We start from the raw sequence: 22,828 nt of genomic DNA on the forward strand, positions 1-22,828 counted from the left end.
TCTTTATATATTCATAAATTTATGTATCCACATGGCGACAACCAGAGCCGGATATCGAAACTTGGGGTGAGTTAGCTATGGGTATGATTATATATACCCTACCCTGCTTGTGGCTCAAACAGCTTCAATAATGCCACAACCATTAGAACAATACAATGTGACCGCTGCGTTGCCAAGTTCCTGTGCTGCTTTTTTCAGTTCCAGATGTGAGGCTGGAAAATGCATGAAGAAAGTAAGATTTGATCATGCTGATAGGGATGGGCGCGGGAGTTACCTGAAAGAGACGGAGATATATCCTTAGAATTTAGTAGACTGGCACTTGGGATCTTCCAGTTTATTATTATTATTATTATTATTATTATTATTATTATTATTATTATTATTATTATTATTATTATTATAATTATTAAAAAATTTAGGTGTAGTTTGTTACGAATGTATATAGGTAACCACAGCAATAGTGACGAGGCAGGGTTCATTATTATTCAACAGCAGTGGGAGTTTTGTATTTGTTCCTCTCCATCCAGAAGCCCCTATTCCATGATAAGGAGGATATATTGCAGCAAGCAAGTTCACATGAACTTGTTCATAGTGAACATCAAGATTAACTTTTCAAGATTGTAAAACAAGTCAATGCAGAGCTACAAGCTAATAGTCATATAGTTATATGTTGGTTCTGGCTCCTATTGCTCAATGCCTTTCTCTCATTGTCTATTGGTCCGGGATCTTTTCCACCAGGTTTTGTTATTTGTCTACGCCATGTAAATTGTGTTTATTGTGTCAAATAATTAAAATATGACCAGGTGTGTCCGTTGAGCACTTGGACCACCCGCCTTGACTGGACAAGCTCTACGGAGTAAACCTGAATCATAGTTAACCAACCCCGTGCGGACCGTACCTTGGCATTTTAAGCCATGACTGGGGCCAGCTGGGAAATATAGGCTTGCAGTGGCTTTTCCAAAGAGCGAACATTTCAACGACTTGAGGGCATGGCTACTTCAAGAGAAAAGCTGTGGGCGTAATGAGGCAAACGACACAACTTGCAGACTGGGTGTAGTTGGATATTTTGGTGGTCGTGACCCATAAGGGGATATGAACCGGAGATTGAAAGCGCTCTTGCAACTATCATAGAGAGGTCTCAGCTAATTATGCTGTTGAGAGGATGTAGAGCTGTGTGCCAGATCAAAAGAGCCGTGGGGATTTTTGTTGCTGTAGGACAAGGAGAAATGGAGCAGAACATGATGAACATCAAGATGCTGGTAACTTGGGCACCAGCATGGTTTTTTATTACTAAGGGGCCGCGATGAATAATTGGGAAAATGGTTTCTTCAGCTGCTACGATTCCTTACAGCCCGAAAGATGTAACATCTCCCGTCACCATACGGTTTACGTAAGGTGAGAAGCCCGGAAACGGCTGGAGGGTAGGTCATGTCAGGTGGGTTGGTGGATGGATTGGATATTTGAATGTCTAACTATTTCTCAGAAACTGGAGGAGGGTTTAGAGTGAGGAAAAACATAATTGAACGAAGGAATCGGATGATCAATGACACAGAGGCATAGCATAGGTAGGGATTGCAGCAGCGCGATGCAGAGAGAATGCTCTTATTGAAGACAAAGGATGGGGGTATCTTTCTCAATGAAAGGGAATTGAAATTGACATAGATATAGAGATACATGCAGGATCAGTTAGTTTTCTAACAACGGATGGCTAGTTCTGTTAATTGAATAAATACCATGTTATTCTTAATTAGCTTAACCCTGTGTGTGTGTGTGTGTGTGTGTGTGTTTGCAGCATCTCAAGGTTACAGTACCTGGATATTTGCTCCAGAAATTAGGGAGAATAACGAGAGGAGAACAATAAAAATAGCACAGAACATGCCCTCATTTTTGGGACCATAACTAAATGCTGCTTCCCTTTAATTGTGATCAAAATTTTTTTCCTTCTCTAAATTCCATCAAAATTTCTACATGAATTTCTAGTTTATTAATACCCACTGCGGACATTCGGCAAGCCCAGACAAAAGTCCCCTCTGTGTGCCTCGCCCTAAATAGCTTAACCGGGGAAGCAGAAGTAAGACTTTTTCGCGGTTCTTCCACACTCAAACATTATTACCAGCTTTTCTGCCCCCTCTATTTTGTGGAAAAAATAAAAATAAATAAAAATAAAAAAATAAAAAAATAAAAATAAAAAAAAATCAGAGCATTACCTTATTTTCTTTTTGCCTTCCTCCCTCTCCCTCGCTCGTTGTCAACCCTTTCTCCTCTCTCTTCTCCTCCCCTTTTTGCTCTTTGAGACCCCTCACACAACACTCCCCTCCCTCCTACATGCAAGTACATACCCAGGTAACTTAACTAGTTACCGATCTATATCCCACTCAGCACCTCCGAAAATAAGCCTGAAAAATAAAATAAATCCAAAAAAATATATCCTGAAGCCACTCCCATCTCTAGCCCGTGTTTCACTGTCCTCGAAACTTGCTGTTGTAACTGCTACCTGTCTGTGGCTTACTGTGTGTGTGTGTGTGTGTGTGTTGTCTCTCCCTCTCTGTTCTACTGTTCTACTGTTATATGTGTTGTGTGTTGTTGTGGTTGGAGGTCTGGCTTCCCGCCTGTGGTGCTTGTCCCGAATCTCTCCCGACTGGTTAAATAAACAGCACCTCAATCAATTTTTTTTCTCCCTAACATCCCGCACCCAACCCCAATCTCAGGTCGCTTCACCCACTCCAGCAACCCCAAGGCAACAACAACAACATCACCGCCATCCACAGTCACAACGACGGTATCCGAAGTATTCTACGTTCCTTTAATTCGCCGTACGTTCTGTCTCGACGTCGCTTTTCTTGCTCTACTCGCTGCTCGCCGTCGTTCTCGTTACCATCCGCCTTCGTCTGGAAGTTTCCGTCGCGTGGAAGCAGAAATTAAAAAGAAAAAAAAAAAAACCCTCTTTGGTGGGCTGGCTTGGGAACTTGGTGAATACAAGGATATTATCAAAAGAGAGAAAGAAAAAAAAAGAAAAAAAGAAATACGTCGTTCCTGTTCTTTTGCTTAATCGTACTTCCTTTCGCTTCGTTCCACCAAAATAAACGAAACGGAGAGGTTATTAGGAGAGAATACCACGACTTGTTTGTTCGTAAGATTTTTTCTTCTTCTTTCTTTCTTGTGCTCAGCACAAGCATCAACGACCTTCTTTTGGTACTCTGTCTTCTCAGTCTTTACGGTTGCTTCCTTGATTGCTATTTAAGGGAACCAAAGGTACGTGTGCTCGATATTTTTGTCCTCAAATATCTATCAAATCGCCTCCCTTCACCATCCACGAACACATACGAAATTGAAAACAGAACTATCCTCTGGTGATCTCTGTTACCCTGTCCAGCCTTTTCCTTGTCTATTCTGGAATCACTATTTCAAATCTTCTCTCCTTCTGTTTGACTTGGGCTGTGTCTTCTGATTTACTCTCTGTGTGTGATTCTATGTGGGTGGAGGGTGTGAGTAGAGAGGCTTACAACTTCACACACCAAACCTAAGCTCGTTGTTTCGGATCACGTCCGGCTGTTCTTCCCAATCTATTTTGTGCGGCCTAAATAAAACCCTTACGGGAAGCCTACTTGTTGAGCTGTTCGCTGATGTCACCTCTCTCTTAGGTCTCTCTTTCGTTGTGAAACCCTGGCTTCTTGAAACATTCTCCCCGCAGGGAGTCTCGTTGAGCCCTCCCTTTCCCACCTTCCCGTGCCTCACCTGTCCTGGACACGATTTCGTTTTCTCGCCACAGGGAGTCGACTGGCCGTCGGTGTTCCGGGGTTTAGAGATAACAGTTGTTGGTGGGGCAGCCTGAGGGTGGAGGTTGTTCGTTTTCCGCCAGAGCGGAAGTTGGAGGTGTATTGTTGAACCCGTCGACCTCGCGAATCCTTCCCGTTCCATAAATCTATATAAAAACCCGTGCCACTTTGCAATCCAGCCTTGTGGTGAGCAACGTGAAGTTTTGAGAGAAAAGAAATTCTAATATGTCGGCCTCCACGAGTAAACCTGGGTTGGAAATGCCCGCGTTTTCCTACGCCCAAGCTGCGAAGGGGTTTCCTACGCCACCTACCGTGCAGAACGCTGCTGAGAAGCAAAATAAGGCAGGAACCACATCGTCAGATCCGAGTGGCCAGAGGACAACTGCTGGGTCGGTAGATGGGGATGGGTCAAATCGAACTGTGGCCTCCTCAACGGACATGGAGTCTTCATCTATTGCTACAGACCATACTGATGCTACGGACAAATCGCAAACGTTTTCTGAGCGTAACTCAGATTCGACTGTTATAGCGCCTGTCGCTAGTCAGCCTTCTAAGAATGCAGCTTCTGGAATTTCGTCTCCCAGTGCGAGAACCGCGTCCACCTCAACGTTTCCTAAAGATGATGAAATCTCGGGCACCCTGAATGGCTCATCTGATTCTGCCTGGGACAAGCAGTCACAATCTTCTGGAGCTGTCGAAAAGTCGAGTGAAACTGCAACTGCGGATTCGAGCAAGGCAACATCGAAGGAAAATGGATGGGAAAAGCATACTACGGCTGTGAAAGAATTAAGGGCAGCTCCTATTCCTACAGTCAATGTCTGGCAACAGAGGAGAGAAGCGCAAGAGGCCAAGGCCAAAGCAAGCGCCGCATTAAAGTGTCCCATCACTCCGCCTTTGGCCAAGCCTGCCGCGGCGAAATCCTCGCCTCTTGGTGAGAATCGTTTGGAGAATTTAAAGGGTGGATCTCGAAGAAGGGCGAGCGGCATTCCTGAAACTGCATCAGATGCTGCTGGATCAAGGAAAAAGCCAAATGACGGCGGTAAGGGAAAGGAAGAAGGTAAGGATCAACAAGCTTCAACCCCTATGTTGTCTTCGTCTGACACTTCACCCCGCATAGGCTCCAGAAAAACTGGCGTGCGATCAAGTAAACCAACAGATATTGACAATGAAAAAGCAGTGGAGACCCTCTCACCTGTAGCAGATGCGTCCTCGTGGCCTACCCCGCAGCTCGCACAAGGCGAAGAATTCCGCAAGGCCCACGAAAAGATCGACAAGACTGAGAAATCTGAGAAGGAAAAGACCCCTACAGCTGGATCCCGTGGGAAAGAGAAGTGGATGCCGGTTCCATATGTCCCTTCAGCCGTCTTCAATACTCCCCTTCCCCCTGCTGCACGAAGAGGTGGAAGACCCGCAAGAGGTGGAAGGGAACCGGGCATCCGTGGCGGAGCCAATACTTCTAACCCTGTATCTGGTGGAGATCGACCCGCGCCTACATCTGGTGCCATTGCTGGCGGATCCAAACATCCTGGCCAAACTGATAGGGGCCGTAGTGATCCTCGTATTGTCTCTGACACGTCTGGCTCCCCTCAAAACACAAGATCGGGCAGCGCAAATGCAACTGCACCCTTGGAGGATAAAAAAACCTTACAAACCATTTTGCCTGATCTAACTGGTAATGATGCGAAAAATGCAAAGGGTGGTGAGGAGCCCCAGTCAACTGCTGGCAGGGAAACTCAAAATTCCCTTTATTCCTCGGTCGATACAGCTCCACGGCAACGACAAAATTCTAAGAATTTTGGTAGGGCACAAGACTTTGCCAATGTGTCATCTCATCGGGGCTCTGAGCATCCTGGGAGACTTTCTGTTCAGGGAGATTCTCACGCTGGCCCACGGTTTAGCTCAAGCCATGAGCGGCGTTTTGATAGTGGTCCTAGATCTGCAGATTTTTTTAAGGAAGTTCCTCCTTTCCACCCGAGAGATCGAGATTACACACCTCGGGAACGTGGCGAATACCATCGCGAGCGTGAATATGGTAGGGAGCGTGGTGAATCTCGGCACGAGAGAGGACGTGGAGGATTTAGGGGACGAGGTGGACACTCAAGTTATGGCGGAGCTCATAATTCGCAATATCATAGTGCCCCAATTCCGCAATCCCAGTTCCAGTCTTCAAAGCCATTCTCGCTTAACGAACGCAACCGACATCACCAGCAGGGATCTCAAAATGGCTCACAGCAGCATGGCTCGAATCGGGGTCTTAGTATGAGATCACCGTCTCTGCCATCGTCAGGAGTTTATGGTCCCACACCTTATGCCATCCAAACCGATATCAATGCGATATATGGATATGTACCACTGCACCAAGGTCCAATGACCGCTATCACGTACCAGCCATATATGGAGCATTTCTCCCTGATGAGCATGATCTCAATGCAACTGTAGGTCCCACCTCCCAACAACTCTGTTTTCGGTGCAACTAACAAGCTTTCCCTCCTCCTAGTGAGTATTATTTCTCGGTGGACAATCTTTGCAAAGATTTGTTCCTCCGGAAACACATGGACTCGCAAGGCTTCGTTCTATTAAGCTTTATTGCTGGGTTCAAGCGGATTAAGTCTCTCACGGAAGATATGGAGTTGCTTCGGGTTGTTTGTCGCCAACTGAAGAATGTGGAATATAGACCCGCGGAAGACGGCGCAGATCGTCTTCGCAAGCGAGATAAATGGGAGCAATGGATCATTGCAATGGAATCACGCGATCCTTCTGCCCAGAATGAAGGGCCACCCCCACTCCCCTTGTCATCTCAAGCTCACGATGGGATTAGTGATGGTTTGAATTTGAACTCGACGCACTTGGAGGGCCACACTGCGCCGTATGGCAACGGATCCCTGCATGAAATTTCCGGCAATATTATTGCCGCCCACTACCCGTTGTCGAATGGCGCTGTTTCCGACTCTCGCGTCCATCACACTGTCCTATCGTCCACTGCTCCCGAATTCTCCCCTTCCTATGTTCCTGTAATGGGTGCAATTGAAAATACGAATGTAGGAAAACCCATTGTTGATGAGAGCACTTTCCCAGACGAACAGATTGAGAACTTGGTAATTGTGGTGCGTAAGCCAGGGATTTCCAGCCCGGCGCAGTCACCTTTTCTAATTTCTTCGTCTCGTTCTTTCTCCAGCGGATCTGTTGACGGTGACAAAACAGCGGGTGGCACAGTGAGCGCAGAAAACCGAACATCTCTTTCGACCCGGGTGAACCAGACCAATATTGATAGGTAGAAACATTTCCCCTTTAGTTTACAAGGCTCTCAGTTAGAGTATTACTGACATTCAAGCAAGCCAAATTGATTTGCAGCCCCGCGGAAGATCACCTTCATTGTCCAAAATACCCGAGACAGTCAATACCAACATGCCCGCGTTCTGGGTCAAAGACAGAGATACCCCGATTGAATACCTCCCTACCGACCTCATCCATGAATCCTACAATATATTCCGAAAACAAACCCTCGAAAAACGCTCATCCCACATAACCAATGATGGGAACCTGGATATGGACGTTCTTTATCAATTCTGGTCTCATTTCTTGGTCCGCAATTTCAATTCAAAAATGTACAATGAATTCAAAAGTCTGGCGTTTGATGATTTACATTCGAAGAATTCGACTACGGGCCTCGACAGCATCGTCAGATTTTATGATGGAGTGCTTGCAAGCAATAGAGTGATGCCGGATGCCGTCGCGCGGGACCTGGTCGCACTTGTCGAATCTGAGTTGGTGCAGGCGAAACAAACGAGGCCTGCATTTCAAAAGCTTCGGTCTGCGTGGCGAAATGGCGCTTTCAACTTCAAATCCCGGAAACGGATTGATGGTATCATTTCGGAACGACTGAGAACGGAGCTGGAGAAGTGATGGCATTGAGTTTTTTTTTCTCCCTTTTGCCCTTCATTTACTTTTACCGTTTTCCTCTTTTTGTTTATTAATTTTTCCACTCCTCTGGGTGCGAATGTCTGTGTTTGAATGTTTTAAAATAAACTCTTTCGATTCCCACAAATTGCTTTCCCTACCCCTTTTGTTTCCAATACTTCTCTCTGGTACTCAACGAGTGTCATTGCCTGAGGTAAAGACCGCAAAAACCGATCTTCGAATACATTGCAGGAGGCCAACTCAGCTCTATTTCTTGCCCTCAGCTGTGCCGCGTGATGCAGTTAGATTTTAAAATTTTAGCCACCTGCTCCCTTCAATCACGCTTCCCCGCAATTCATTTTTCTTGTTCATGTTCTTGCCATGCATTGCTGAATGTGCTTTCCACCACCAGATCTATTTTTTTTAAACTTCTGTTGCAAGATTTCTACCTATGCTTCCACACATCACTACCGTAAGGCACAGATTCCTCCCCTAATGACCGTATAGACCCTTACACCTCATTCTTTATTTCTGTATGTGTTTTCATAAAAAAGCGAATTTTTTTCCATTTTTATTTTGGTTTGCGGAGCTAACAGGATGGTAGGCGAGGGTTGAATTAAAAAAAGAAAAAAAAAAGAAACAGAAGAGGAAAGGCAAGAGAAAAGGCAACCCGGTCAAGAGAAAATTTTACAATTTTGTAGGGAATTGAGTGACAGAAATTTTGAGGACTCGGGAAGGATTCATGGGGTTGTTCGGTTTATTCTTTCGCCTCTCCATCAAGTCTACAAAAATTTCAATCAATCCTTCACTATCCCCCACTCTGGTATATGTTTAGTTCTTGCTTTTTTTTTTTTTTTTTCAACCTTTCCCCATTTTTGTTTCTACTGTTTTCATCAAAAGAACGAACACACTTGTTTACTTTTCCTACTTATTTTGCATAGCGGGATTTGATATTCTACTGGTTTATATCCTTTCCTTTTCGATACTCCTCATATTCTTTATCCCAACTCGAGCTTTCTGGTGCCTTTGAAAATGGGCAGAAAAGAAGCTCAAGCAAATGATCTTCTCTCATTTTCACTTGAATCAGAGACTGAGAAAGCTTTTCTCCACTTGAATAACCACATCGAAGGCATTGTTTTCTATGTTTTCATGTTTTCTTTCATCCTGGCTAATTTTCCCTCGTTCTCTCCACGTTTTGACATCTATGTTTTTTAATGTCCCTTTTCGTTGCATTTTGTGCAATACTTCACCTTTCTCAACGAAAGGAAGCAAAATAACATCGTCCGGAGAGTATCAGCTTCATAATACAAACCCACAGATGTGTACACCTCATCTTGTTATTTTTTCTCTTTTCTTTTAATGTTTCTTTTATTTTTTTTTATTTTATTTTAACAAAATCCTTCCTATTACAATAAAACAAGTTTCCTTTTTTGCCCCTGTGGTGTCTCTCCACCAATGCGATTTATCTCTTCAGCCTGTGACTTATTTTGTTCCCCTGTCTTCACTTTTTAAATATTCCCCTTCTTCTGATTTCCTTTGATTCTACACGTTTTCCAAGAGGATTTAAAGACGCATTGCTAGTATTGGTACCCCTGTTTTTCCCTGATAAAATTCAAGATGTTTTTGGTTGTGGTTTTGTCTCCCAATCTCCCAATCCTATCTTGATTTTTTCACCTAGTCCCCCCTCTCATTCTAGAGTATTTTCTGGTAACATTCAGCAAATATAAAATAGCTTTTCGTGTGGTTGCTTTTCCGCATCCTTCCCTTCTACTACCCATGGAATCAAGATTTCCTGTCCGAAAATAAATGCCAAGCTTTTGCTGTTAAAGCTAGCCTTATTTCTAACTAGCTCAAGATTGGCCCAAGGATTCTCGGTGTTTTGTTTCTCCGCCATTAAGCATCATTTGGGCCGAAAACCAAATCTGCTAGAAGCATCAAAGAAAGACGTCGAGATACTTCCAAAGACTCTTCAGCTTACACCTCTCTTCAACCCGCTCTCCCCGCGTTTGCACATAGCCCACCGGATAATTATCAGCTGTACTCGGGCACAATGGAGGCAGCATCGCGGCGGATATTATCTAGTGGCGTGCGATTGCACCCGTCAAACCCACTCCTATCGAAAGCTCATTCCCGCTCCCTCATTCCCGCCACAACCGTCCTTTCCCACCACAGTCCTTCCTCTTCAGCCTCCTCATTGACATGTTCCAACTCATTCCGGCACTTTGCAAGCACCTCACGATCCCTGGCTGGGGAGAGTTCCTTCGCCGGTTTCCCCTCCAGCGTTCAAGGTGGGCCGACTTCCTACTTCTCGCAGCGTCAATCGCTGCCCATGAACACGGTGATTAGGTTCGTTCCTCAGCAGACCGCGTGGATTGTGGAGCGGATGGGCAAGTTTAATCGGATTCTGGAACCTGGATTGGCTATCCTGGTGCCGTTTTTGGATCGAATTGCATACGTGAAGAGTTTGAAGGAGGCGGCTATTGAGATTCCAAGCCAGAATGCGATTACGGCGGACAATGTCACGTTGGAATTGGATGGGGTGTTATATACGAGAGTTTTTGATGCATATAAGGCTAGGTGGGGTTTTTGTTGTCTCTCACGGTTTTCGTCTGGCCTTTGTCCTGCTGTTTAAAGCTGACTCTTTTGGCTTTCTGGCTTCTAGTTACGGTGTTGAAGATGCCGAATACGCCATCTCTCAGCTTGCTCAGACGACAATGCGTTCTGAAATCGGCCAGCTTACTTTAGACCATGTGCTAAAGGAACGCGCAACGCTTAATACGAACATTACACAAGCCATTAACGAGGCAGCGCAGGACTGGGGTGTTGTCTGTCTCCGATATGAAATCAGAGACATCCATGCTCCCGACGGGGTCGTTGCCGCTATGCACCGCCAAGTCACCGCGGAGCGATCCAAGAGGGCCGAGATCCTAGAATCCGAGGGACAGAGACAGAGTGCTATCAACATTGCGGAGGGTCGTAAGCAGTCCGTCATCCTTGCTTCAGAGGCACTTAGGAGCGAACAGATCAACATGGCAACCGGTGAGGCAGAGGCGATCATGCTCAAGGCTAATGCAACTGCGAGGGGAATCGAAGCTGTTGCCAAAGCCATTAAAGACGGCCAGGAGAATGCACAGGGTGCTGTTAGCTTGAGCGTTGCGGAGAAGTATGTCGAGGCATTCTCGAAGCTGGCGCGCGAGAGTACGGCCGTTGTCGTTCCCGGGAATGTTGGGGATATTGGTGGGATGATTGCTAGTGCCATGGCTGTCTATGGAAAGGTCAATGAGAGTCAGGCTAGGAGTATGGCTGCGAAGGCGATTGGTGTGCAAGGGTCGCATGATCAGAGTGGAGCGGGTGAAGAAGTTTCCGGGAGGCCGAGGGCGGGAGAGTTGACACCGCAAGAGTTTGGAGACGCTAGTTCTCCTGCTGCTGGCACAGGCCAGCAAAGGGGGCTTGCGGATAGCGTACTTGAGGGTTTTGATCAGACGAGCCGACGGAGGAAGCTATAATCATCTAACTCACCACAGAGTATGGCGGAGATGATGTGGTGACAGTAGCGGTGTATCACCACCCCACACTCTTCATTTGAATGTACTTTGGTCGATTTCACCTCTCCTTCTTTCTTTTCTTGCACCAAGTATTTCAGCCCTGTTTGCCATGATTTTCCGTTCTTCTTTTTGCCTACTTCTCCTTTCATCAGTTTGACCTAGAAGCGAAAGGGAAAGAAAGGCTCTCTACGCCACTCAGCATCTTGGAGGAGAAACTCTTAAAAGTTGCATTTTATATTTTCTGCGTTTGGATGTGTATAGGTTGATAACCATTATATGCGAGGGGCTTTTCGAGCTGAGGGTTATGTTCCAAGATTGGGATGTCAGCGGGGTGATAGGAGCTTACCACTGAGACTCGAAAAAATAAAGGGATGGAATAGGTAGGAATTTACAGAAATGTTTCGCATGCAAAAATAAACAAGAATATGACAGCAAATGTAATATTAATTATCATCAATGAAATAAGTATCTAAATCTATAAATAATGGGTCTTTATTGTCCGCCAGTTCGTAAACTGCAGCACACCAGTACTATTCTCCGTTCCAACCATAGAGAGATTCCTCCGGTGAGTAAGTAGTGCCTAACAGGCCCCTGATTTATCCCCACGCCAAATACGGAGCAAATCCCTGCTTGCAGCTGTTTGGGCCAACTCTGGCCTTCTGGTCCAACCCGCGAAACCCCAACGACGACCTTAATCTGTAACTAACCACCACACCTCCACCTCCACCACCTTCACCAACCGCAACGTTAAATAACACCAGCGCCAGGAACAGTGGTAGGACGAGCCCTTGGTCCTGCTTCGCTCTGCTCCCATCGCCTCATCCCTTTTACTCATTGTTCCCATCTCCTCGGGAATTGAAGTAAACTTAAAATAAGAACATAAAACTTCGTAGCTCGTCAAACACTTGCCTCCCGCCGCCGCCGCTGCCGCCGCCGCCACAACCAACTAACCTTCGACACTTCTTTCGTGCCTTTCCTACTCTTCTACTGGAGCTCTGAAATGCTCAATTCCTCAGGCGATATTATCATTCCATACCTTCCCACCCTGCATTCGAATCTGCGCTGATCCAACAACATTGCAACTCGCGGAAGGGTGAATATCAGGGCGACTGTGCGAGCTGGATAGATTATAAAGCCAGAGGAGAAATAAATAGGGCGGAGGGCTTGGAAAGGAGGTGACGGAAGAGGGAGAAGAGAGAAGACGAAGGAGACATGCATATTATCAAGCCAGTTTGGCTGACCCATGGAGGTAAGTGTTGATTATGCCTGCATCCTGTCTTGACGCCTGTGGGACGTATGATTTGTTAGTTCCTGACTTATGTGCTCCTCTGATTCTTTTCACAGGCGAACGGAAAGATTTTGAGGTCTACAGCTGCGACGTCTCGCCCGATGGAAAGAGACTTGTAACTGCGGCTGGAGGTGAGCGCTCACTTTTACGCTACATATCTCCTCCACTCCACCTCCCCACCACATGGCCTTTATTTGTGCCAACGAAGTTCCCACCGACACATTGTACTTTCAGATTATTGTATTCTCTCTAACTTGGGATGTGTAAACACTGGAATATATTCAGATGGACATGTTCGGATCTGGTCAACAGAGGCTATCTACAATGCTGCTGATCCGCTGTATGCGAACCAGCCACGCCAGCTGGCATCCATGAGTAATCATTCCGGTACCATCCATGCTGTGCGATTCTCTCCTAACGGCAGATATGTTGCTTCTGGTGCGGATGATAAGATTGTTTGCATATATGTGTTGGAATCCAACCCTCCGTCTCACGCATCGACATTTGGTAAGATGTCCTTCTCTAACCTCTCCTTGATATTTACTACTGCTGCTCATTTACGCAATAAAATTTGTGGATCTTCATTGCTTATCGTGCTAACGCATCGCTTCTTCTAGGAACCAATGAACCACCTCCGGTCGAGAACTGGCGGACCATACGTAGATTGATAGGCCACGATAACGATGTCCAAGATCTTGGCTGGTCCTATGATTCTTCTATCCTTGTGTCTGTTGGCTTGGACTCTAAGGTTGTGGTGTGGTCTGGCCATACGTTTGAGAAGCTGAAGACTATTTCAAACCATCAGAGTCACGTCAAGGGGATTACGTTTGACCCAGCGAACAAATATTTTGCTACGGCGGGTGATGATCGAACCGTGCGAATATTCCGATTCACTCCACCGGCCCCGAACTCTACCGCGCATGACCAGATGAACAACTTTGTTCTTGAACAAACCATATCCGCCCCCTTCGTCAACTCACCGTTGACAACTTACTTTCGGAGATGTTCTTGGTCGCCAGATGGCAACCATATTGCTGCCGCAAATGCTGTGAATGGTCCCGTCAGCTCCGTTGCAATCGTCAACCGTGGATCTTGGGATGGGGATATCAATTTAATTGGACATGAGGGACCTGTGGAGGTTTGCGCTTTCTCACCTAGACTATACGAATCACCGGGTTTGGGTAAGGTGTCTGCTGACAAGCACGGGCACCCAATGCATGCGCTTGTAACAGTCATTGCGTGCGCTGGGGCTGATAAATCCCTCAGCGTGTGGATCACAAGTAATCCACGTCCGGTCGTAGTTGCGCAGGAACTAGCTGCTAAAGCAATCTCAGATCTTTCCTGGTCTCCGGATGGGAAATGCTTATTTGCGACAGCCTTGGACGGCACGATCCTTTGTGTCCGATTTGAAAACGATGAATTGGGCAAGCCTATGCCCTTAGAAGAGAATGAGAAGTCCTTAACCAAGTTCGGCACGAATAGGAGAGGTGCCGGCATCGTTGAGTCTACAAATGGCCTGTTACTGGAGGAGAAAAGCAAGGCTGGTGAAATCAAGGGCGTCGAAGGCCGTATGGGAGCTCTGATGGGTGATGGCCATGCTTCTACTGACCAAGGCGTCAATGGGACCTCTGTGAATTTACCATCCAATGGAACCACACCTGCTGGAGCTTCCACACCTGTTGGTGGAGGTGCTGCCAGTGCTCAGAAGAGTCAACCCAATGGACCAGTGAATGGAAATAGTGGAGAACAAGATAAACGGGATCCATATATGGCCAAGTTAGAGAGACTCAAGCAGAGACCTACTTACACTAAGGATGGAAAGAAGCGCATTCAACCACTCCTTGTCTCCGGAGCGGGTGGTGCAGAGTCGTCTCTCCCGCAATCACGGTTGGTAACAAGCAGTCAAGGAGAGAAGCTTGAAGGTCCCAACTCAATCCTGGACCTTTCTAAACCATTCGATGGTCTTCCAAAAGGTGGTTTAGCAGCACTGTTGTTTGGGAATAAGCGCAAGTTTGCGCAGATCGAGGGTGACGAGGAGGGGACTGTTGAGAAGAGGGTAGCTGCGGCTTCTGAAAATGGAGCTATACCCATTCTCGCGAATTCACCAGAGGGTCTCCGGCCTGCGCAGCCAGGAGATTCACGAGGTGGTCCTCAATCTACACCCGAATTTATAAGACCTGCTGTGGTTAATCCTTGTATGGCCATTAGCCAATTGCGGCTAGCCGTGCCAAAGATCAGAAGCCATATTTTGCAGGCGATAGATACGTCGGGGAACCCTTCTGCTGCTTCAGATACACCATCAGGCGCAACGAACTCAGGAACCCCACCTAGGCCCAAGGCGGATATCGTTTTCGAAGCTCGGAATCCTCCTGCGTCTTCTGGTCGGCATGTTGATCGAGAACCTGTCCGAATTACCCTTACGCGTGGCGATCAGCCGCTGTGGCAGGATTTTATACCTAAAACAGTGCTTCTCGTTACGGGTAATCGAAAACTGTGGGCTGCAGCATCGGAAGACGGCTCTGTATATATCTGGACACCAGCTGGACGGCGGCTTCTCAACGCACTTGTCCTGGAAGCCCAGCCTGTGATTCTAGAGTGCAACGGACCTTGGGTCCTCTGCGTAAGCGCTGTGGGCATGTGCTATGTGTGGAACGTAAAAACTCTGTCCTCCCCACATCCACCTGTCTCCCTCGCTCCGATTTTAGATGTGGCCGCGCACACCCTGGCACTCAATGCTACCGTGGCTCCCGCAGTCAATTCCGCGCGATTAAATTCCGAAGGCCGTATAGTCGTCACGTTGTCCAATGGAGACGGATACAGCTACTCCCCCTCGTTATATTCCTGGCAACGGATGTCCGAGAGCTGGTGGGCTGTTGGTAGCCAGTACTGGAACACCAAAGATTCTTCCGTCGGGGATCTGCAATCCATTACAACCTCCTCTGTATCTTCTTCTGCCACTGCTGGTTCTGGTAACCGCCAAGATGGTGAAGCACAACCACCGGTCTCTGCAGGGGTCATCCCATTCCTCGAACGAAACACTACAAACGAAACGCTAGGGCGAGGTCGTGGTTTCTTCCTGCAGCGCTTGGTCAAGATGCTTCTATCCCGTGAAGGCTTTGAGGGCTTTGAGGCCAGCGTCTCTGTCGCCCATCTTGAAAATCGCGTAGCTGCTGCACTCTCTCTTGGCGCCAAGGAGGAGTTCCGCCTCTATCTTTCAATGTATGCTAAGCGCCTGGGGGCTGAGGGAGCGAAGATGAAGGCTGAGGAGTTGCTGGAGAGCCTCCTCGGTGGAATTTTTGAAGACGAGAAGAGTGATGTTGATGGGGATATGCGCGGTAGTGGAGAACCCACCAAGTCCAAGGAGTTATCGCAAACTCAGGGTGGAAGCACAGACTCCGGAACTGGTACTTGGGTTAACGGCTCTGATAAGCTTTGTGGATGGCCAAGGAGAACGCTGTTGAACGAGGTGGTGTTGGCTTTGGGTGGGTTTTTTTCCCCTTCCATTTTTGCATTCATATCTGTTGTTATTATCAATTTTACAAAATTCCTTCTTCACAATCCCCAAGACATAGCGCTCTTTCTTTCTTATGTTTCCCTCCCTCTGATAAGTTATCGTTCGTTCAAATTCATTGTTCAAACATTTGTCTTTTTACGCTGCTAACTTTTTGTAGGGAAACATCGAGACCTCCAACGTGTCACCGTTCCGTATGCCCAACTTCTGGGACTTCTCGATGGCGATCGGGATCAGGAGCAGGCTCAAGATCAGAGCCGGAATCGAGATGGGGAAGATGCAATGGTCACGTAATGTATTTGACTTACTCACTTTCTTTTCTTTTCTTTTTCCGTATTTACTTTTTATCTTTTTCATTGTTGATGCCTCTGACGCTTTCTTTTCCACATTGGAATTAGAAAAGCGGAATGTTTGTGTTTCCATTTATTTATTTTCTTGGGTGGTTTGCTTGCAACCAATTCTTTCGCATGCCATATATTTGGCAGGGATCAAAACCGGGAATGGGATGGAATGGAGGGCGATCGGGAAAGAAAGGTATACCATAATATATATACACCTTTGTCAGAACTTTTTTTCTTTTTTTTTTTTTTTTCTCTGTGTATTTTTATATCCTTTCTTTCCTGCGTCAGTGGACGGCTTTTATCGGCTGCGCCTTGTACATTTTATTATATCGCTAGCTTGCCCTTCGAGATTATCCTCTCAATTTTTTTGCTGCTAGTTTTCTAGAATTGATTGGGTTTGAAATTGGTTCTCGCTCTCTTCTTCCCTTTATTCTCGATTTCCCCTTTTTTTTTCTTTTTTTCTTTTTTTTTTTTTTTTTCTGTGCAATGTCAAGGGGGTGATGTTTTCTCTAACATTTCTCGGCAGTCTTTCTTTTAAACCCATCTAGTTCCGAATGTGGCCAGTCAAGCTATATTCCGGAAATTGATTCAGAACCGTTTTATACAGGAGCTAATTTTTTTTTCGTCTTCTTTTTGTTTCTTCTGATGATAGACTGATCAACCAGTCAAGCCTATCCAATTCTCCAAGTGCAAGTGACCTCCAGGAAAAGGCGTATAGGGCTTCTGATTTGCTCGTGGAATTTCCCTTAACAAACATAGTTTTGTCTCCTGGGTCGCTGAAAGTCTTTAAAGCTGACGACTTTGCCGCGCTCATTCGAAACAGATCAAAGGAACCCTGAGGTATCAGGAGGAATGTGTGTAACCCTTTTCATCCCTACGTTTTGTATCTTCAGCAGAGGTCACTTCGACGCTTCTAGCCTACACTTTTTCTATAATCTTCCGACTCTACCTTTATGATCCGCTGATACATTACATTACCCCTGACAGTACACACACCCCACATAGACCAGCCTTGGAAGAGAAAGAAAATCGCCTGACAGTCTATCCTCAGTCTCTCTGATGTCCACCCATCTTGCTTTGCCATATATAGATACCGTAATCCCATGGATGCCTCCGTTCAGCAATCAAGTCATTGTCTCAGCAGTTAATTACGCCTCTTTCTGAAGACAGGAACACCAACGATACTATTTGATATTGAAGATGACTATGTGCATCTTTTGTAGTATGGTCATTGGCATGTCTATTCTTACCAAAATGAAAATGTGGTTATATATGCAGTGCCACCAGCACATTTTCCCTCTTCGATAACTGATGTTCGATGCAGGAGAGGGTTCGTTTTGTTGTTGGGGGTGTTTGTGTTGGCTGGAGTTCATTGGGGGGTTGGGTGGTTCTGACTTGGGGCCTGGGGTGATGGTAGTGATGAGATGAGGGAGGACATGAGGGGTTGGAGATCAGGGGAGAGGGGATTAGAAAGCTCGGGAGGGTAAGATGGGGAGAATAAGAAAAAGGATTCAACGGGTAGACCAACTTGTACGAGACGCGCCGTTGATGGTGATTTGGTTCCAAGAGAGATGGACGGATCTATTGTTGCTCTAATTTCTAGTTGACCGATGCAGGAACGTGTTGACGCCAAAAAGTGGAGGTGATGATTCTTGTTGCTTGCGTTTGAATAGGAGGTGAAATTTGAAATTGACCTTGGGGTGGCATTCGGGTTGCGGACAAGACGGCAAGTTTGCAACCATTGGCCTGAGTGGCTCTCATTCTTCCTCTGTTCGTGTGCAATATGCGTGGTGTATTATTGTGTCCATGATTGGGGGATTTCAAGAAAGGTTGACAATTGTCATTAACCAGCTCTAAAGATGTGTTGCCTCTTGATATAAATTTTCTAATATTATAGCGTTACATGCCAACGGAGGATCCTCTGAGGTTATATACACTGGGTGCAGTTAAAAATTAATGGGTTTGACATAATGTATGGAGAGCATTTCTGATTTTTTTTGGAGAAATTCTGGTGAGGATGTTTCAAAACTGCTGAATTTTTGTTTTCTGATGCTGATCTGCATTTCATCAAGCCATTTCAATTCAACTGGAAGAGTGAGATGTTTATTGTGATTTCATTGCGCTTTTCGTGGTATTTCCTATGCAGATCGACTTGCTTGATTCCACCTGCATGAAGGTGCAGATATTTATTCCCCACAGTCAGAGATTCCACCGTGGCAGGATGTCAGTCAATTGGTCTTGAGATGTACGATTTTCGAGTTTCTGGATGTTAATTTTGGTATTGCAGGTGTAGTGTATTCTCGTTGTCTGGTCGGGTTAGATGAGAGGCTGGTGTCACTCCGCCGATAATCGTTGATAATAAGGAAGGGCGTAGATAGATGTGAGCGACACTTTGGTATGTTGGAATGACCGTTTTTGTGTTTGTAAGTACGGATCTATCTGGATACGCTCTTAAATCGAGTTGAAGCTTGGATAGGCAGCATTTGCGAGATGCAAACCCCTCATGGATAGCAAAGAAATGCCGCGTCAACATAACATGCATTCCGAGCCATATCAGCGGAATCACTGTATCCGGAGTAAAGATGGTAAGTAAATCATTCGCTACGTGAATTCGGGTTATTTGCCTATTCTGATGGACATACAATTGTACCATTTTGTCCGAAGCTGGAGATGTTTTAATAGTTGCTTTTGCGCTGGGAAACCAAAAGGGTTAGGGCACGTAGTCCACGTGACTGGACCAGTACCGACTTGCGGCTAATAATAAAATCTTTGCTTGCCGATCCCCAACTACGACAACAATTCAATTCCAGAACGATGAATGAAAACACATCAATAGCAGAAAAAACAACCCAGCTGGAACCACTGAGAGCTAACAGTCATTTTTATTCTGCCTCTATCTTATCTAAAGCCCAATTCCTGAAGATACATTGGATTAATACCCCTCATCCTTCCTTTCTTCCACCGCCGTCTCTAGCATCACCTCCGTGCCTTGTACTTAAGGCTAAATAAATCTTTCACAATTCCGTTCCTCAAGATCTCTCGCTTCCCTTTTGTTTCTTTTAACCCCCAATTTAAACGACTCGCAGCTGGCCCTGCTTTACTATTATCCCCCCTCCGCACGACCTCCCACTCTCAAAGCAACTCAATCCACCCTCCCCTTTCCCGCTGCTTGATTTTCTACCGCACTTTTGCCAGTAGGAAGAAGAAAATGGGTCCCAAGAAGGCAGTCAAGGAGGAGAAGATCCCATTAGGCCGTCCGGGGAACAACTTGAAGAGCGGTATCGTACGTGGGGACTACTTACTAATGTCAATTTTGCCGTACTGGTTTTTCTCTTATTCTTGCTTTCAACGCTCCCCTCCCTTTTGCGTTCCTAACCCGACTCCCTCTTTGTAATATCATATTTTGCGTGCTTTTTGGCGACTTGGTTTACTGACCTATCTGTCTCTCTGGCTCTGTTAGGTTGGTTTAGCGAACGTCGGCAAATCGACTCTTTTCCAGGCTATCACTAAATGTTCACTGGGTAACCCTGCAAACTTTCCCTTTGCAACTATTGATCCCGAAGAGGCTCGTGTCATCGTTCCAGATGCACGGTATGATTGGCTATGTGAACATTATAACCCAAAGTCGAGGGTACCGGCCAACTTGACTGTATATGATATTGCTGGTCTAACGCGCGGTGCCTCCACTGGTGCCGGCCTTGGAAACGCCTTCTTGTCACATATTCGTGCCGTAGATGCCATCTTCCAAGTAGTTCGATGTTTCGACGACGCAGAGATCATTCACGTCGAAGGTGATGTAGATCCCGTGCGGGACCTCAACATTATTAGTGAGGAACTACGCATCAAGGATATTGAATTCGTTGAGAAAGCACTCGAAGCCTTGGGAAAACAAACTCGAAGAGGTGGTCAGAGCTTAGAGATGAAGAAATTGAAAGAGGAGGAGGCTACTGTTGCTAGGATCCTGGAGTGGCTGAAAGAAGGCAAAGATATCAGAAAAGGTGATTGGACTCCTAAAGAGGTATGTCCCGGCTTCCAGCTTCATGTTTCTCTTGCTACAGTTCCCGTTTGGTGCAAATTCTATGATGAACAAGAGCAAAATGCTCGATATAATCCCAGCTCGTTGAATGGTCTCAATTTTATATCTCACGTAGAGGCCATGTTGAGATGATATCCTATCCTGATCCCACTTTCACTGCTATTCTTTGTTGTATATATGTCGTACTGAATGTAAACGATGTGTTGCTAACTCTGTCCCGATGACTTAGGTCGAAGTGATTAACCCCCTCTTCCTTTTAACTGCCAAGCCAGTCGTATACTTAATCAACCTCAGTGAAAGAGACTACATCAGACAAAAGAATAAATACCTGCCTAAGGTTGCAGACTGGATTAAAACCAACTCCCCTGGCGATCCTATAATTCCAGTCTCGGTCGCTTTTGAAGAGAGGTTGACCCGTTTCAAATCCGATGTTGAAGCGGAGGAGGAATGCAAGAAGCTTGGAACCAAATCTGCCCTCCCCAAGATTATTTTAACCATGCGACAATCCCTTAAGCTTGGCAGCTTTTTCACTACCGGCGCTGATGAAGTGAGACAATGGACCATCCGACAGGGCACCAAGGCCCCTCAGGCTGCGGGTGTTATTCACACAGGTAAATCAATATCCTCTCTTCACTCCGTCTGTGTAAATTCACGCTTTTGACGCTGACAATTTCTTCCATTTTATAGATTTTGAAAAGACTTTCATCCAATGTATTGTGTTCAACTATGACGTTTTACGTGAATACGGAGATGAAGCGGCCGTCAAGGCTGCCGGCAAGGTTCTTACAAAGGGTAAAGATTATGTTGTTGAGGATGGAGATATTATCCTGATCAAAGCTGGTGCTGCCAAAGCCTAGGCGTATGGAATTTGTTATTTTCTTGATCTCTGCCTTAACTGCAGCAGTCGGCAAACATATTCTATAGTTAATAACGCGATTATGAATTAATTGCTTATGAAAATGTATTTTTTTTTTCCACCACGTCCTTAGACCAACCTTGCGCAAGTTGATTAGGTAAGCATTGCGGTCATGGCTTCCGCGCTAGCTTACATGAGCGAGTCAATCCGTATATCAAGATCAGACACGGGAGATCTACCAAGCAACCGCTTATTCCAATCTCTATTCCTAAGTCTATTCGCAATGTTTAAAAAAGAGTGAGTACCATATTGTTTTTGTGCGTTTTCCGCGTTTAAATTGAATAATCCTCCCCGCACCATACAACATGAACGGACAAAATACGGCATATTATATGCGAAAGCAAAATGGCAGTCTTGACAAATGCCGTTGCCAATACCCCCCCATTATAGCCCCTCTTTTCATCATGCCCGTGCTCTAAAAATTGTCTATATTCAAGTAATCTCAAATACCTTTTCCAGTGTCTCCCATGGTGCCAGGTCAAAAGTCAAATCCTCCGTCCAGCGAGCCATCAAACAAAAGCTCGTCGAAACGTATCCAGGCCTCGCACCCTATATGGATGAGATAATACCTAAAAAGGCCTCTCTAGAGGCTGTCAAGCTGTGAGTGAAAAACTCGCCCCACAACAACAATGACGACTTCCCTAACCCATTCTTTCGATAGCCACATCCCTGACCGCGTAACACTCTACACCCTCGACTCACGTCCCATACTCTTCCAATCCCTTGACACACCCCCGATCCCCCACTTACGGGTTCTGCACGCGTTCCCTGATGCCATCCCCATCGTAGGCATAGACCGGGGAGCCATTCGTTTCGTCCTCTCTGGCGCTGCTCTCATGGCTCCCGGTCTCATTTCGGCTGGTGGCAGGTTGCCCGATCCTGCGAATAACCCTGGAGACAGAGAATTAGAGGCTGGAGAGGTTGTGGCGGTTAAGGCGGAGGGGAAGGAGGAGATTTGTATGGTGGGTCGGTTGAAGATGGGCACGGAGGAGATGAAGAAGAAAGGCAAAGGGGTTGTTATGGATGAGGGGCATTATTTAGGGGATGGGTTATGGAAGATCGAGTCTGTGGGGTGAGGCAGTACGGTGGTGCTGGAAGGGAGGAAGTTTCCATGTAGTTTGGTTTATTTATTTATTTTTTTTTTTTTTTTGGCATTTGATTCGGTTTGATTTTGATTTAATTGGGATGGTGGGCGCTCCGATGTTTGTGATTGAAGTGATTGAAGGTGTTTCTGTGTTATATACGCGAGTGAGGGCAAATACCATGGGATCAAGGGATACAGGAGACACTCGTTGGACCGTAGATCATCCATGCATACTTTCCATTCCTAAAAGGGATATTGGATATGGTGTGAGGGTTGAATGAAACAGAGTAAATAATCTATGGTTGTTGACGAAAAAAGTAGCATCTACTCTCGTAGCCTAGTTATATTGTTAAGTAAATTAGATATCAATCTAATATGCAGATTAAGTACTGAGATAGCATATTTCGATTTGTACATTACAAGAGCCCATGCTC

The 22,828-nt window shown here is 45.9% G+C and overlaps 6 protein-coding genes across 6 annotated transcripts; 5 read left to right on the forward strand and 1 right to left on the reverse strand.

Annotated features, from left to right (window-relative positions):
* Window positions 1-2,768: 2,768 nt before the first annotated feature.
* PADG_11326 (uncharacterized protein) lies at window positions 2,769-3,918 on the reverse strand (the record flags this gene model as incomplete). The annotated part of the gene is made up of 2 exons (XM_010759581.1): window positions 2,769-2,888; window positions 3,514-3,918. The coding sequence occupies 2 exons, from the start codon at window positions 3,916-3,918 to the stop codon at window positions 2,769-2,771; spliced, it is 525 nt and encodes a 174-aa protein (XP_010757883.1).
* An 83-nt stretch (window positions 3,919-4,001) lies between these two features.
* On the forward strand, window positions 4,002-7,679 carry PADG_01846 (uncharacterized protein; the record flags this gene model as incomplete). The annotated part of the gene is made up of 3 exons (XM_010758790.1): window positions 4,002-6,211; window positions 6,274-7,047; window positions 7,112-7,679. The coding sequence occupies 3 exons, from the start codon at window positions 4,002-4,004 to the stop codon at window positions 7,677-7,679; spliced, it is 3,552 nt and encodes a 1,183-aa protein (XP_010757092.1).
* A 2,044-nt stretch (window positions 7,680-9,723) lies between these two features.
* On the forward strand, window positions 9,724-11,179 carry PADG_01847 (uncharacterized protein; the record flags this gene model as incomplete). Its single annotated transcript, XM_010759300.1, has 2 exons — window positions 9,724-10,250; window positions 10,336-11,179. The coding sequence occupies 2 exons, from the start codon at window positions 9,724-9,726 to the stop codon at window positions 11,177-11,179; spliced, it is 1,371 nt and encodes a 456-aa protein (XP_010757602.1).
* A 1,251-nt stretch (window positions 11,180-12,430) lies between these two features.
* On the forward strand, window positions 12,431-16,311 carry PADG_01848 (protein hir1; the record flags this gene model as incomplete). Its single annotated transcript, XM_010758791.1, has 5 exons — window positions 12,431-12,467; window positions 12,563-12,637; window positions 12,792-13,013; window positions 13,124-15,988; window positions 16,178-16,311. 5 exons carry the CDS (start codon window positions 12,431-12,433, stop codon window positions 16,309-16,311), a joined length of 3,333 nt encoding a protein of 1,110 aa, XP_010757093.1.
* Window positions 16,312-19,566: 3,255 nt separating this feature from the next.
* PADG_01849 (GTP-binding protein YchF) lies at window positions 19,567-21,251 on the forward strand (the record flags this gene model as incomplete). The annotated part of the gene is made up of 4 exons (XM_010759301.1): window positions 19,567-19,641; window positions 19,819-20,376; window positions 20,624-21,005; window positions 21,082-21,251. 4 exons carry the CDS (start codon window positions 19,567-19,569, stop codon window positions 21,249-21,251), a joined length of 1,185 nt encoding a protein of 394 aa, XP_010757603.1.
* A 171-nt stretch (window positions 21,252-21,422) lies between these two features.
* On the forward strand, window positions 21,423-22,386 carry PADG_01850 (translation machinery-associated protein 20; the record flags this gene model as incomplete). The annotated part of the gene is made up of 3 exons (XM_010759302.1): window positions 21,423-21,547; window positions 21,770-21,910; window positions 21,972-22,386. The coding sequence occupies 3 exons, from the start codon at window positions 21,423-21,425 to the stop codon at window positions 22,384-22,386; spliced, it is 681 nt and encodes a 226-aa protein (XP_010757604.1).
* Between the last annotated feature and the right edge of the window lie 442 nt (window positions 22,387-22,828).

The sequence above is a fragment of the Paracoccidioides brasiliensis genome (genome assembly GCF_000150735.1).
Source record: "Paracoccidioides brasiliensis Pb18 unplaced genomic scaffold supercont2.2, whole genome shotgun sequence".
Classification (NCBI taxonomy): domain Eukaryota; kingdom Fungi; phylum Ascomycota; class Eurotiomycetes; order Onygenales; family Ajellomycetaceae; genus Paracoccidioides; species Paracoccidioides brasiliensis.